Here is a 16,473-nt window from a genome sequence, read left to right as displayed (position 1 = left end):
GGCGCATCATTGGCAGCGCCACCCTCATTTACAACATCCTGCCAGCAGAATTCGGCACTTGCAGTTTACAACCGGGGATTGATTTCAGCCACGGAGCTGTCCGGGGGGAGATGGGCTGAGCTCCGAAAAATATCGCCCCTCCAACCACCCCCACCAACCACCCCCACCAACCCCCCCACCAACCACCCCCACCAACCCCCCCCCCACCAACCCCCCCCCCCACCAACGCACCCCCTTTTCCGGAGGGGAGAGTCCCGGGAGTTACCTCCAGATAATTCAAAGATGGAATTAAATCCTGGTGACGATTAACATATTCGGGCAACGACAGAAATACAGTGATAATACAACAATGTCCTTTGGCCAGAACAGTCTCAACCATGTCGCAGGAATTGTTCCGAGTGGAGTCGTCCGACAAGTGGGATATTATACAAATGACAGTATTCGTTGCGTGTGAGGACGAAAGTACCTGGCGAAGACCAATACGAGCGAGAAGGATAACACTCAAACGTTTGCTACACGGACAGACCAGCAGCCTATTTGCTGAACTGTCAAATACTGGCCACATCACACACACACACAGCCCCGCGGGGTTTCTTGTCACACAAAAACATTATGGGGTGAGATCTGCGTCATTCACCAACCCCACCTCTGAAGCATTGGATTGCCATCACGCATGTGTAAGCCAAAACCACTCTCAAATAACGATAACAATTCCAGTTAATTGCCCAGGAGAGCCAGACGGAGTCTCAAGACTCTTCTTTTCAAGAGGGTGCTGCTACATTTAGACGCGGTCATTTATACATCCCCACATATAAGCCACTTAGATGAGCTACCAAACGTGGCCAAACCGCCTCTGAAAAAGAGCTCATGGCTCAGTGGGCTCCACCTGGCAAAATTAAACAAATGTGTTTAGATGTCTGGACATGAAATTCCATCAATGAGTTTGGCTTCGTGTGGGCAGAAAATCCGGAGTAAACCCACCGCGCGTGCAGAGGTAGCACTCAGCACTGCCATCTCCTGACCACACCTGGCCACCCTGCGTCTACAACACCTGGTAAGCTCTTGGTGGTGGTCACCGCCGATCCATGTATTAAAACCAGGCTTCATCCGCACCTGCTTAGCTTTCGGGATTCTGTGAGGCCAGGTGCATTTAGAGCGAGTTGGTCACAACACTTCGCAATTGACGGATTCACTCGTGGGCGTGGTGGCAGTGCCATTGCCAAGGCAGAGGGATGGCGTTGTGGTTGGAGTTTGGGGCTCGTGCTGCCGATTGGCTGTAGAATTATGGTTCAGTATTTCTCACTGCATGCAGCGCTGCCACCTCCTGTCGGCAAGCCCGAGGTCAGATGCCAGAGGGGTTGTGGTGATGGTATCGTGGTGAAGACGGTGGCAGTTGTGACGATGCTGGTGGTGAAGTGGTTTTGACGACGGTGGTAATGTTTGAGGTGGCAGCGGAGGTGGGCGGTTGTGATGATAGCAATTGGTGAAGGTGCTGTTCGTGATGGTGGTGATGATGATAAGGCAAGAACACAATGCCCTGCCGATACAACACTCCATAACGCAGCGTAGGAGAATGCCACCAGCCAGTAAGGCGTCGTACACCTCGCACCCGTTTCGGCAGGAGCTGGGAATGCGTCCGAGCTGACACATTGCAATAAATAAACGCCTATTTCATCTTAACAAAGCAGAGCAATTCTCCGCGCCATCAATCATCAGACGCTACTGCACGTAAAGCGAAGGATAAATCAATTCCTTAAATAATAATCCAAACCCCATGTTTGTCACATTTAACGGTAAACACGCACTTGGGAGCGAGGGCCACACACGCGCACGCCGGGACACGCACGTGGGCATCCCACGTGCGTCTGCCCACGTGGGCTAGAGACCAGACTCTCTCACAAGTCATCTCGACGCTTAAACAGACACCGTGTGGTGTTCGTGTCTCAAGGAGGCCGCCCCCCCCCCCCCCCCCAGTCAGTGATGGGAATTCCACATTCCCGTGGCGGAAGCCAGTCCGCTCCAGAAGCCACCAACCACTGTTTGGCCTCCCAGCAAGCGGTGGGAGGTCAAACAGCCTCACCCCACAGAGGAGGTGACGATGATGATGATGAAAAATAAATGGCTGCTACTGCTGATAAATGTATAATGATGATTATTGCACGGTCATGACAATTATATGCTGTAGATGGACAACAAGGCTATTGATAGTATTAACTTATTGCATGGTGTGGATATGTAGATGATGATGTTATTGGTGCAATGATTGTATGACGATATTGTTTATGCGTTTCAAATACGAAGCGCAACAATTGGAGATTTAATTGCAAAGTAGATGACGGTGACCGACATTGGATGATGATAATTATTGGATAATTGTGTTCATGATGATGTTGATAAATGATGACAATGGTGGAGATGAGTCGACCCTGGGCATGATTTGAGTTCGGTACCTTCGTTAACGCGAGTTATGCCGCTCAACCATCAGCCGTCCGTATAACACGACGTCAAAGAGCACACTACACCCAACACCGAGATGCTGCTGTACAATGTCACGAGAGATGTTTCACAACTATTTACGATTCACATCCTACGAGTGCACGTCCAAATGTTAATCCGGACTCAAGCCTGGAATCTTGTACACGTGTAAATACCCACGTATATATATATATACTTGTGTATGTGTATATCTCACACACACCGCCTTAAGATGACAACGTTCGGTCTAAGAGACACTTGGCTGAAAATGCAGGAGTGCGTTTCCAGCCAGCGACAGGACAAGACGTTAGCTCCAAACTCTCACGCGTTTTGTGCTGTGTTTGTACCCTGCAGTCGGCACTCGTGTTGAGGACGTGAGAGAGGAGGTCAAAGGTGGCCGGTTACCCTCAGAGGTCACAAGCACTGGAGCCGGCACCGCTGAGATCCTGCGTATTGAAATCTGGGTTTCGGCCATCCGTGATGAAACAGAGCTCTCAGAAAAAATATATTTCTCACTTTCATGCACCCCAAGGCAACCATATCACAACGAAGTGTCTGCCAAATACCAGGCCCTGAACCAGCGGTGGAAATTCCTAAGGCAAGGACAAGTCTACCCATAGCACAACCAGTGTTGACCCCAGAGGGACGATATGCAGAGTTAACCTCCATCCAGGATTTGAGCTCCTTAAACTGCGAGTCGGGTGCTCCGGCCAACGTGGCGTGGTGCTACAGCAGCGGGTTTAGGCCACCGACTCCTCTTCACCAAACATCGTGTGCATGCGGCATGTGAAGACTTCATTGAAATTGTGAGTTTATCAAACGCTGGGCGAAACCGGTTTCGTTTACCAACGAGGGCCGCCTGCCCCTGCATTTTCTGCGCGCAGCAAGGAGGGATGATGGTGGTGGGGGGGGAACAGCAGCAGACACGGCTCGCGGGTTCCGAGGCCAATTGGCTCAGGCTGAGAGAGAGAGGACGGCACGCCGAGGAGTCTGGCGGCAGCAGCAGCGGCAGCAGCAGCGGCGTAGACGCCGGGCCGCCGAGAAGTCAACAACCCCCGCCTACTGGGAAACGCCGCCGGCCGCCACTCCGAATTGTCGTGTCGTTCGCAGCGGTGCGTTAGGGCCCATCCATTTAGTACGCACGCATGGAGGGGGGCGGTTAACCCAAATGCGTACGCTTGCGTATGGGGGGGGGTCTATTGACAATGTGCGTACGCATAGCCTCGATAATAAATTTATTTGTCTACATTGGACTTAAAATGAGTTAGATATTCCGGCGGTGTGGACTATCTGTTTGCTTAAACACGTCAATATTATTACTCCTAGATCGTTTCTGCGTGGATTAAATATCGTCCGTTCTACGTACGCAGGTGGGTGGGGGGGGTCAAAAGTTCGCGTGCGTACAGGGAGGGGGGGGGGAGAGGTCAAGTTTTGACAATTTTTTGCGTTACCTACCTGAGGTGTGGACTCGAGTCATGTGACTTGGACTCGAGTCAGACTCGAGTCATGAATTTGATGACTTCAGACTCGACTTGGACTTGCATAACAATGACTTTGTCCCACCTCTGAGGTGTGGACTCGAGTCATGTGACTTGGACTCGAGTCAGACTCGAGTCATGAATTTGATGACTTCAGACTCGACTTGGACTTGCATAACAATGACTTTGTCCCACCTCTGTTACCTACTCAATGGATGGCCCCTAAGTGGGTGGCACAAACATCCATGTTGTATGGCCAGGGGCGGGGGGAAATCCGTTTCTTTACCGAGGAGCCAATAGGATGGTTTTTGTTTGTTAAGAAACAAACCTTTGGCGGGCAACAAGACACGCTTGGGACTGCAACACGCGCATCGCCTGTGCGCTCACAACTAAGACGACGGGCGCGACTGAGCGCGACACAAAGTGCAAGGGACATTGTGTTTCCAAATCAAAAAGTATCCGAAACTAGCGCAGTTCAGATGGTCGCAGTGACGGACGGATGGATATATATACAGTACGTGCATCGTTTGCGGGCCGTGTCTGAAGTGTTAGACCACACACGGCTGTGTGCCGTGTGAAATGAAGTGGGCTGTACATTCCCCCACCACCTCCTGATACACAGGGGAAATTGATGTTTTTTTTTAGCCGGGCTGGTCCGGATCGGCGACCCACGAAATAGCTCGGCACCCGGCACACCACGTCCAGTAGCCATCCCTCCCGCTGTTAAGTCACGTGCCACCTCTACTCGCGGCGAGGCTGGAAATATATTCAGCGATAAATTAATCCCCCCCGGCCACGACTGTGTTCTTTTCTTTAAGGCCCACTGAGCTCTACGGCGCTTTTTCAAGAAAGCGACCTGGCCACATATGACAGCTCAAATACGTCGCTTATCGTCACGTAAAAATGGTACAGCGGCCAAATACTCTGAGCGCGTGATGTTGATTCTAAATGTGGAGTGGAAACCCGGAAGAACCCGGAGAAAAATCCACGCGACCACGGAGAGAGAGACACACCACGAACTCCAAATATACAGCAGGCAGTCAGGGTCGGGATCGAACCCACGGCTTCCTGCATACGAGGCGAGGGAGTTAATATCTCGACTTATATTGAGGCCGGGCAATGCTTACAGGCGCGCACACACGCGAGAGACGACGATGATGATGACAATTTTGTGGAATCGGTTACTGGAATCGTTTCACATTGGGGAGAGATAAGGGGGAATTCCCATCGCAAATGAATAGCGAAGGATTATGAAATCAGTTTAACATGTAGCAGGCTTTCGCGACCAATATCATTCATAAGAGGTTTTTTTGTGTTAGATCAAGTAAATAAAAATGTGTTGTGACACCCGGCACCACCCGACACAGCTTAATAAGGTTTGTCACGGAAGTAGATTAACTCTCCAACAAACCGGCGTGCTGGACGAGTAGCTAACTGCCATGTTGTGTTTACCTGACTAAACCTTACTCATTAGCCGTGTCGGGTGGTGGCGGGTTTAACGACACATCTATATATACGCGATCTCACCCTCACCCAGAGGTCGCAAACGGGTTTTGATTCCTTACCCGTACCCGGCCGCACCAGGGTCGCAAACGGGTACCCGTACCCGGCCGGGTACGGGTAGCCGGGTATCGGGTACCCGATTGCGACCTCTGCCCTCACCCCCCCAATGAAATCCTCATTGATAATGACATCCGTAGGGTAGGGGCGGAGTCCCAGGCTGGTGGGCGGAGTCCTAGGCTGGTAGGCGGGGCACCAAGCTGACCAATGGGAGAGCTTCCCCCCCACCTCGTGAAGTCTGACCAATGGCGTGAGAGCCACGTGGACCGTTCAATTTGCGGTCAATTCTTGGTTATCGATAAAACAACACAACAGGGTTAAGAACACAATAGAATCGCTTTGACGACGCATACATAACTTAATGACGGGGTGTGCAAGCAGCAGCAAGCAGCATGTGAATGATGATAATGTCGAGGGTCAAACCTGGGACGATTCATGGAATCTACACAAAACCGAACGGAATCGTTCAATCGACCCCTTTTTAGAATTCAGTAAAACTTATCGGGGGGGGGGGGGGGGGGGCTCGGCCCATTCACAAGCGCAATCGACGGGGAAGGGGGGGGGTAGTGGAGTTGGGGGAGAAAAACGACTCCAGGAATCGATGACGGCGGCGGCATCCGAGCACACACTCAGACACACACAGACACACTCAGACACACAGACACACTCAGACACACACACTCAGACAGACACACTCAGACACACACACTCAGACACACACACTCAGACACACACACACTCAGACACAGACACACACACACTCAAGACACACACACAGACTCAGACACACTCAGACACACACACACAGACACACTCAGACACACAGACACACTCAGACACACAGATACACTCAGACACACAGACACACTCAGACACACAGACACACACACACAGATACACACACACAGACACACACACACACTCAGACACACAGACACACTCAGACACACAGACACACACAGACAGACACACACAGACACACACACAGACACACAGACTCAGACACACTCAGACACACAGACACACTCAAGACACACACACAGACACACACACTCAGACACACACACACACCAACAATCGCCATTCGCCACTAAGTGGCGGTGACGTCACCACGACGCTTGTGCCAGACTATGTGCACGTTGAGGCCACGTGAAGTGTCGAACGCCCGCTGGCAGGAGGTCTCCTCGTGGTGCAGGACGGCAACGCTGTGGTGGGCAGTGCCATGGGGGGAGGGCCAATTTAGATTGGCCTTTCCCTTCATGGCGTTTGTGACCACCACAGCGGCCAAATGGGGGCTCTGGATGGGTGCGAGGGGGCTGGTAACCCCTCCACCTTCAATGAACAACCACTAAACTACGATGTAAAAAACACAAGACACACACACACAGACAAAGACACACACAGACAAAGACACACACAGACAAAGACACGCACACAGACAAAGACACGCACACAGACAAAGACACGCACACAGACAAAGACACGCACACAGACAAAGACACACACACAGACCAAGACACGCACACAGACATCGGCACCCCCACCCCCCGCCAAACTGTCACGTCGTCGGTCACGTGCTTTTTTTCCAAGCTCCAATCCGCACGCGCGTGCCGGGCCCCCCGTACCCCTTTTGCGTTTAAAACACAAATTTAAAAGGTGGAACTTAACGCTGCACGCACCCCATGATGGGTAAACCGGGGTTGACCCAGTGCCGGATTAAGCTAGTGCGGGGCCTGTAGCATATGTTATAAAGGGGCCCTGAATAAATTAAAACATAATATTAAAACACATAAATATTTATCGTGCGTAGTAAAGTAATTGTATTTTTTTCATTTGCTATACAGCCAGATAATACGACAAATCGCCAACCTTAAACACCCAGTCGTTCGTAAAAGTTGAAGGCGGTATAGTACTATAGTAATAGAGCAAGTGCAGAATCGCTGAACCGGAATTGATAACTTGAAAGCATTTAGCGCGGGGCCTTTGAAAGTGCGGGGCCCGTAGCATGTGTAGCTACTTGTGCTACTAGGATAATCCGGCACTGGGTTGACGTAAGTTAAGCATGTGACGTATGATCGGGGGGGGGGGTACGATTTAGCACGCGGCAATGTGCGATGGGGGGTCCTGTGTTGCACAACGACTGTACAACAGGAAATTGGTCTCTTCATTTGCTGATGAACACGGCCGAAGTGTTCTTTTAGAAAGCTCTGCAACGTTAACTGGGATGAACATTATTGGTCATTGCAAGCCACACGCGCACACACACACCGCTATCTCAACGCAAATTCGCGCTCTCTACGTGGAGAAAAAAAAGAACGAAGATCACCCGTATAGCCTTAACAGACTGTTGGGCCAAGTGCTGTTAGCAAGCACACGAAGGAGAGAGTGGTCAACAGCACGCCCGACCGCTTGTCTCCCGAAGTGGTCGATGTTTACACTCCGCAGCAGGTACTCATTTGAGTTCCTGCTCTGGAGTGTAAAGGCCCAGAACTGATTCAGGTAGTCGCCACTGGTGTGTTGCGGAAATCGAACTCGGGTCGCTGGGTCCGTAGGGCAGCATGCTGATCGTTGCACACGTAGATACACACACACACACGCTCCGTCTCAATACGAATCCACAGCTCTCTACGACACGTGCGACGCGTGTAGCAATCATCGGGCTCGTGCAGCGTGTCAACTACTTCATTCGCATTCGAACGAAGAAGGCGGGCAAAGCGTGGAAAGGCAGCGCCACGATGTGCGACTCCAATTTGGGAAAGCCCGGTCTTCTTCGTCCTTCACAGTCCGCCATCTGAACTCTCGACCCTGTTCCACCTTGCCCTCCCATCTGTCGCTCCGTGGGGGGGGGGGGGGGCAGGAGGGAGGAAGTGCAAAGCCGCTTCGTCGCTTCGGGGTGGGCGCTGGTGGTGGGTGCAGCTGTCGGTGGGAGGCGGAGGTGTTCGCTTGGGGAGGTGTGGGCGTCTCGCGACCCCGGTGGAGACCAGAATAGGTCAGGAGATCAGAGGTTGGGGGCCGCGGTGGGGGGAGGGGTGGAGGAGGGCGGCTGCGGCGGTCGGCGGAGTGGTGTAAAAGGGGCGTCACGTGGGAAGTTGGGGGGCGGTCGCTATTGGGGGCTGACGTCCTTGAGCGGAGCGAGAGCAGCGTGGATTCGCACCTGCAGGCGGTTCTCAAAGTCGTACTCCGTGAAGCCGTCCTGCATGGGAGCGGAGGAAACAGCGGGTGGGAGATACACGGCGAGGGAAATGTAACGTGGTTGCACAGAGATACACGGCGGGGGAGGTGGAGCGTGGTTGCACAGAGATACACGGCGAGGGAGGTGCAGCGATGATGGTCACGGTTGGGCGATGATAATTAATTGGGCGATGATAATCACAATTGGACGATGATGATATGTGTATGTATGTTGAACTTCTTTCATACCGTACGTAGCCAACTGTGCTGATCGGAGGTGCGGGGGAAGGACAACAAACTAAACACAAAAAGCAGTTTTAAAGAAATGAGTTCTCAATCTAGATTTAAAAGTGCATAGCTCCAGTGGATTTCTAATATTGGTAGGAAGAGCGTTCCAGACGGCCGCAGAAGTGAATCTCAAAGTGCGTGACACAGTGACCATGTTTTCTTCGATGGTTAGCCAAAAGCCGCTGCAAGGATGATTAACGACTGAACCATGATGAGAATATCGATTGGACAGTCATCATAACAATGAATGGACAATGATGACGGAACAACAATAATCACGATAATATTTATCGGATGATGACGATGGTGTTGACGAGGACTGACGATAATGATTGGACGACGACAATGGTGACAGTGATACTGATGGAGGCTGCTGCCGCTAGCCCAAAGCAGGTGGTGCACAGACCTTGGCTTGAAGGAGCAATGCCTTGCCTCTCCCCGTGGTCTAAAACGAGAGGAGAGGTGCGGGAGTTACAACACAAATGGCATTCTAATGACCGCCAGATAAAACTGTCGCCCTCGCGCAGGACACGGCCTCCATCATCGTGTGCGGATCGTAACGCGTTTCCTTTTTTTTTACACAAAGGCATTGACACAATAGGATGATGCAATTTGGAATTCATTTATCCGTCTAAAATCAACGGTTCCCGTCCTGCGGTCCACACAAGGCCATGCGGAATCGGTCCGTGGAACTGCTGCAGATGCTAAGATTCTATCCACTAAACACCAGATGTTTAACCACCAATTACACAACCCCCCCCCCTCTCTTTCCCTGATGACGACCGCTTGTGTTGCGATCGAAACGTCGTGGTTTTGTGTTTTTATTGTTTATTTTAATTTAATTTTTAGTACTGAAAGAACCAAGAATAAGTCTACATTATAGACTGCCAGTACGATTACTCAGGTTAATAACCATTGCTACAGTCTGCATCATAGACTGTCAGTACACTCACCCAGCTTAATAACCAGGCTACAGTCTACATCATAGACTGCCAGTACACTCACCCAGCCTAATAACCAGGCTACAGTCTACATTATAGACTGCCAGTACACTCACCCAGCTTAATAACCATGCTACAGTCTACATTATAGAATGCCAGCACACTCACCCAGCTTAATAACCAGGCTACAGTCTACATTATAGATTGTCTCTATGCGCCAGGTGATGTCATGATGCACCAGGTGATGTCATGATGCGCCTGTTGATATCATGATGCGAGTGGTGATGTCAGTGAGCACCTATTAAGGCTGGTGCGGCGCACGAGGGGAAGGTGGGACCAGACCCACGCACACACACACACCCGCACACACGCACACACGCACACACGCACACACGCACACCCGCACACACGCACACACGCACACACGCACACCCGCACACACGCACACCCGCACACACGCACACCCGCACACACGCACACCCGCACACACGCACACACGCACACACGCACACCCGCACACACGCACACACGCACACACGCACACACGCACACACGCACACACGCACACCCGCACACACGCACACACGCACACACGCACACCCGCACACACGCACACACGCACACACGCACACACGCACACCCGCACACACGCACACACGCACACACGCACACACGCACACACGCACACCCGCACACACGCACACACGCACACCCGCACACACGCACACACGCACACACGCACACACGCACACCCGGCCACCAGTGGTGGGTTTCATTCTTGACAGAACCTACACACGTAGCCTGGGCCGTGTTGTCCGAGCTGCTCAACACATGCGTGAAACCACGCACACGTGAAGAGAGACTAAAGCGACGGTGAGGAGTGCTTCAGAGATGTCACGCGTCGGGGTTGGTGAGCGGTGGTGGCGAGGAGCGAGAGTGTCTGGTGAGCGGTGGGGAGGAGTTGGTGAGTGGTGGTGAAGAGGGAGAGTGGTGGGGAGGAGAGGAGTTGGTGAGTCGTGATGCGGAGGCAGGAGAGCGGCTAGCCCAGCGACATTAACAGACACTCCGTAACCACGTGCCGTACTTGGCAAAGAGGACACGTGCGGCTGGATTTGGGGCTGTGGGTTGGAATGGGCTGCTCCGATTGGGCTGGAGCACCGTATGTGTGGGGGCGGGGGGGTTGGTCCGGGCCTCACCTCGGGCACCTCGATGAGCAGGCAGCCCAGCTCGTAGCAGGCGAATGGCTGCACGTAGGCGTTGTGCTGGCGGCTCGAACCGTCTAAGAACGCCTGCTTGAAGAGCTGCAGGGGCGGCGGCGGTACGGGGCACAGGGGGCGGTGATGTCAGTGGAGTCGGTGGCGATGGAGACAGTGGTGATAAATGTGGCGTTGATGATGGTAGTGATGATCGTGGTGTTGGTGATGGTGATTATGATGATGGCAGTGGCTGTGGTGGTGGTGATGGAGGTGGTGGTGAAGGCGGTGGTGGTGATGATGATGATGGAGGTGGTGTTGGTGATGGTAGTGATGATCGTGGTGGTGATTATGATGATGATGATGGCAGTGGTGGTGGTGGTGATGATGATGGAGGTGGTGTTGGTGATGGTAGTGATGATCGTGGTGTTGGTGATGGTGATTATGATGATGATAGCAGTGGTGGTTGTGGTGGTGATGGAGGTGGTGGTGAAGGCGGTGGTGATGATGATGGAGGTGGTGGTGGTGTGGTTGGTGATGGTGATGATGATGGAGGTGGCGTTGATGATGGTAGTGATGATCGTGGTGGTGATTATGATGATGATGGCAGTGGTTGTGGTGGTGATGATGATGGAGGTGGTGTTGGTGATGGTAGTGATGATTGTGGTGTTGGTGATGGTGATTATGAGGATGGCAGTGGTTATGGTGGTGGTGAAGATGGTGGTGGTGATGGAGGTGGTGGTGATGTTGGTGATGTATAGTGATAATCGTGGGCCTGGTGGTGGCAGTCGGGCCGAGGCAACGATGGAGATGGATGAGGCAGTGATCGCCATGCCAGCGTAGCCAGCGTACTCCGCACAGAGCCACGTCGACTCAGGCTGCAAACGGGAAATGGAACAATACAACCCCAACCTCCGCCCGCAGTGCCCTTACCTGGATGGACTCTTCCCGGTTGCCCAGTGTCTTGTTGATGGTGCCCATGAGGAGACACTTGATGCCAGCTGATGACAAGTCGTCCACGCTTTCACACACTGCACACGCACGCACGCACGCCTTGGTCTCTCAGCTAAACACAACGATAACGCATGCCCATGCGGCGAGGCAATACCACACATTTGACCACAATACGCAGTCGTGATATTTTACGGATCACTCTTCTCTCCTTTCCTCTGCTGAAACTAAATACAACACAACGATATTTTCTAACACAATGGCACTCTACCACATCGTAATCATCTTCAACATCGGCGTTCTCTGTACACTGCTGCGTACAGACTCTCAAACTATCGCGGTCCTTGCTTTTGCAGCGATAGTTTGGGTTCAGCAATAAAAACCACAACTTCAGCGCTCTACTCACCCACAACCACACACCGTAACCCCTCACCCACAACCACACTCTCTACTCACCCACAACCACACTCTCACCTCTCTACTCACAACCACACAACGTACCCCGCAGCCACAACCACATTCACACCGCACCCCTGACCGGTGACCCCCCCCCTCCCCTCTCCCGTGACACGCACGCACGCACGTACGCACGCACGCACGCACCGGTCAGCATGCGCTGCAGGTGCGTGGGCGAGCAGTTGAGCAGGGCCCTCCACAGGTAGAGCACCTCCACGGCCGCCAGCACGCACAGCTGCTGCGTCGGCTGCGTCTTCTTGAAGCGCTCGGCCTGGGGGTGCGGATTGGGTGGGGGGGGGGAGGTGGGAGGGGGGAGGTGGGGGGGGCGTGGGGTGTAGAACTCCGGTTGGGCACAGCGACGCCGGTCTCGCCGCCGTCCTCCGCTCGCCCCGCGCGGCCGTCCCTTCGGTGAGCACCGGCGGCCTCAAACCGCTCGTCAGCTCGCTCGCCGCTCGCCCCTCGTCAGCTCGCTCGCCGCTCGCCGCTCACACGACACAACGGCCTCGTTCGCGGCCGCTGCGGCGCGCCTCGCTGCGGCTCGCGGCGGGTGGAGCGCCGCCGCAACGGAGCGCGCCACGGTCCCCGACGGCGGGGCCACGGTCCCCGACGGCGGGGCCACGGTCCCCGACGGCGGGGCCACGGACGTGACGGCGACCGCCCACTGCCTGGCCGGCAGCGGCTATGCCGCTGCACGTGGCCTCCTGCAATCCGCAGTGGCGAGGTGTTGTCGCCCCCGCCCGGTACGCAGGAGGTCGTGGGTTCGATTCCAACGCTGACCGCTGCACGTGTGTTGAACTTCTTTCACACTGTATGTAGCCAACCGTGCTAATTGGAGGTGCGGGGTAAGGACATATTTGGAGATTGCGTGTCTCTCCCCCCGTGGTCGCGTGGATTTTTTTCCCTCCACATTTAGAATCAACGACGTGCGTTTGGAGTATTTGGCTGCGAAACATTTCCACGTGACAAGCCACTTCGTTGCGCTATCATTTGTGGCCAGGTCGCTTCTAAAGAGAGAGCTATATGGCTCAGTGGGCCTTACCTGTAAAAATTAAAATAGTTTGGTTTTTAGTTTATTGCAGCGCTGTGCAGGCAACAGCGATGGTGGATGGCCGCACACAAATGTCGTGAAAGCTCCTTTTTAAGGCCGCAGTGTTATTTGACGTGCGTGTACATTTTTTTGCCATTTGTGTTTGTGCACCACTGCCAATGCAGCATCGGCAGCCGAGTCACCACATAATTGAATGCCCAATCTTCGCTCGCAATTGTGCTCGTGATCATCGAGAGAGCGCAATAATTGATTTTAATCTACGAATTCAATGGCCAAGTTAAACGTTTGTTTTCCTTAACCAGACGAGAAATTGAGAGACCAGGCTGAGTCTCGTCAGCCAGTAGCAGGGAGGGTGATTTGCCATGGAAAATCCCCTACGAGAAACTTGCGCGTAGTTCTATCGAACAAGAAACATGGACGCGTGAGAACCTGGCACGGCGAGACGTGGCACGGTGGGAAATGGCACGGTGAGATCCGGCGCGGTGAGATCCGGCACGGCGAGACGTGGCACAGCGAGATGTGGCACAGAGAGACATGGCACGGCGAGACGCGGTGCGGTGGGAAATGGCACGGTGAGATCCGGCACGGCGAGACGTGGCACAGCGAGACGCGGCACGGGGAGGCGTCCTCAACGTATGGTGACCATCGGCGGCGTGGGGGTTTTGGCCCGCGCGGCACACGAGGGGGTGGGTGGGTAGCGTCGCGCCCGGCCGCCTTTGTCTCCCCAGTGGCGATGTTTACCTTGCGTACGGCGAACTGCTCGATCTGATTGTTCTTGCGCTTGAACAGCTTCTGCACCTCCTTGAAGACGAGCTGCGCGTCCTCCAGAGCCCCCGTGCCTCCCCGGCACACTGCGCACTCGGTCCGCGCGTACCGCACGATGCGCGTCAGCGCGGCCTCCCGGCGTTTCCCCCGCCCCCCGTGCGCGTAGTGACCAATTGCAGCTGTGCGCTGTCAAATTCTGCAGCCTGCACCCCCGCCGTGAAGGATTTAAGCTGGTTTATCGTTGTTGTAACTTGCTCACCCGCCCCTGCTGGTTAGCTCCCGCACCACCGATTAACACGGTTGGGCAAGTACGGTGCAAAATAAATTCTACGTACACACATACTGGCTGTCTGAGCTCATCGGATTCCTCCAGGATAAAGAAGGATTCCGATTCAGGCCTCATCCCTTACTGCGACTGTAACTTTTATTCTGTCCCTGGGCTGGTGGGGAAGTGAGCAGCATTGCCGTAAGAGTATTCTTTCGCCCCGGGGGTTGAGATAATATATACAAGATTCTGACCCTGCGGTCCGAATTCTACAGGGTCAAAATACTCGCTCACGCTGGCCATGCCACCCACTAGCGCGCGTACCGTTGGGGTCACAACAGGCGCCCCCTTTTTCGTGAAATAGGAACGGTTGGCTGCGTACGGTGCAAAAGAAGTTAATTATTACACACGTACGTACGTACCAACAATTTTCCTCCCCAGCGCCGGAGGTTTTTGTAAGGCTGCGGGGGGGGGGGGGGGGGGGGGTCACCGTCTCCGCACAGCACCTCACCTGCTGTCAGGTGGGCGATGTACCTGCTGTCAGGTAGGCGTAGTAGCACTGGGACCAGCGAGACTCCGTCTTGAGCCGAGCGAAGCATTCGGCCGCATCGCCAAAATCCAGCTGCAGCATGCTGCACCAGCCTGCCGGCACACACCGCGACGAGCAGCGCACAAAGGTCTCCCCCCCCCCCCTCCACCACGTAGCCCACGGAGACAGCTGGGCGCGAGTGCCCGGCGCACGAGGAGGAGCTACGCATGCGGCCGCCGTCGTCTGCCCAGGGGCTGGTGTTTACCGCGTGACGCCAGGGGGGACGGGGGCTCGCTAGAGGCCGAGCCGACCCTAGACAGACGGCCAGAACTGGTCGAGATGTCGCTCGCCACCGGCGATAGCCGCGGCCGATGGACGGAACCCGGCACGAAGGAACCGCGCGTCTCATCGCTATTCCCGCCGTGTTCAAGTATCGTCGTCGTCCGTGGCCGATCCACCGACGGGACGAGGGGCCCCCTCGATCCGTCGCCGTCTCTCGCGGCGCCAATGGCCGTCGAGCTCATGGAACCGAGGCCGATGTCGCCGCTCCTGTCGGGCGCGTTCCCTCCTTTGGCCGCCCACCCCCGTGTTGTAAGTCGCCGCCACCGGCCGTGAACGCCTTCCAGTTTGCACCGTCGAGCGCGTCGAGGCTTCCTTTCGGTCAGGCCTGCCTGGGTCGGCGACCCGGAAGACGCTTCCGCGCCCGGCACGCCACGTCCAGTATATCTCTTCGCGAAGGCCGTGGCCTACGCGAGCGAGGGGGCCCGCCCGCCGCGGTCTATCCGGCGACCCGGCAAAACGTTCGGCGAGAAAATGAACCACTGCCCGAGCCGCGAGAATCCGATCGTCTGCGGCGCCTTGCCGTGATTCCTCTGCGGCTCGACAGCAAGCGGTGCGAGCGACGCGGTGGTGGGTGGTGGGGGGGGAGGGGGAGCGGTGCGATGCTGCCAGCTCACCGATCTCGTAGAGGCACACGTGCTGCAGCTCCCTCTGCTCGCTGGCGCACTCCAGCGCCAGCCGGAAGGACGTCAAGGCACTGTTGATTTCGCACTGCACGGCACGCAGCGAAGACAAAGAAGCCCCGCATAGCCTTAACAGACTGTTGGGGGTAGGAGCACCTATGGAGACCGGCACGGCACACGAGGCGGTGGGTGGGTAGCGCCGCGCCCGGCCACCTTCACCTCCCAAGTGGCGATGTTTACACGCCGCCACCAGGTACTCATTTGAGGCCGAGTCGACCTAGGGGAGGTCCAGGACCGGTTCACATTATAATCGTTACCGGCGTTGGCCTTGAGCAGCAATCGAACTCGGGCCGCTGGGTTGGTCGCGCAGCGCGCTAACTACTGCACTCCC

At 54.8% G+C, this 16,473-nt stretch overlaps 1 protein-coding gene across 3 annotated transcripts in view; it reads right to left on the bottom strand.

The window, feature by feature from the left end:
- Window positions 1-233: 233 nt before the first annotated feature.
- Window positions 234-16,473, bottom strand: part of TTC39C (tetratricopeptide repeat domain 39C) — a 45,846-nt gene continuing 29,606 nt past the window's right edge. For all 3 annotated transcript variants that reach the window (XM_061559988.1, XM_061559987.1, XM_061559989.1), the window contains exons 8-15: window positions 16,077-16,170; window positions 15,126-15,233; window positions 14,303-14,412; window positions 12,661-12,784; window positions 12,040-12,137; window positions 11,110-11,214; window positions 9,379-9,417; window positions 234-8,706 (exon numbers count right to left, since the gene is read on the bottom strand). In XM_061559988.1, the coding sequence (XP_061415972.1) occupies window positions 8,617-8,706; window positions 9,379-9,417; window positions 11,110-11,214; window positions 12,040-12,137; window positions 12,661-12,784; window positions 14,303-14,412; window positions 15,126-15,233; window positions 16,077-16,170 (768 nt within the window). In that variant the 3' untranslated portion in view covers window positions 234-8,616. The remainder of the gene's footprint in view (window positions 8,707-9,378; window positions 9,418-11,109; window positions 11,215-12,039; window positions 12,138-12,660; window positions 12,785-14,302; window positions 14,413-15,125; window positions 15,234-16,076; window positions 16,171-16,473) is intronic.

Source organism: Lethenteron reissneri, chromosome 26 (genome assembly GCF_015708825.2).
Source record: "Lethenteron reissneri isolate LAM-NWPU_2019-01 chromosome 26, ASM1570882v1, whole genome shotgun sequence".
Classification (NCBI taxonomy): Eukaryota; Metazoa; Chordata; class Hyperoartia; order Petromyzontiformes; family Petromyzontidae; genus Lethenteron; species Lethenteron reissneri.
This window is presented reverse-complemented; position numbering and strand designations above follow the sequence as displayed.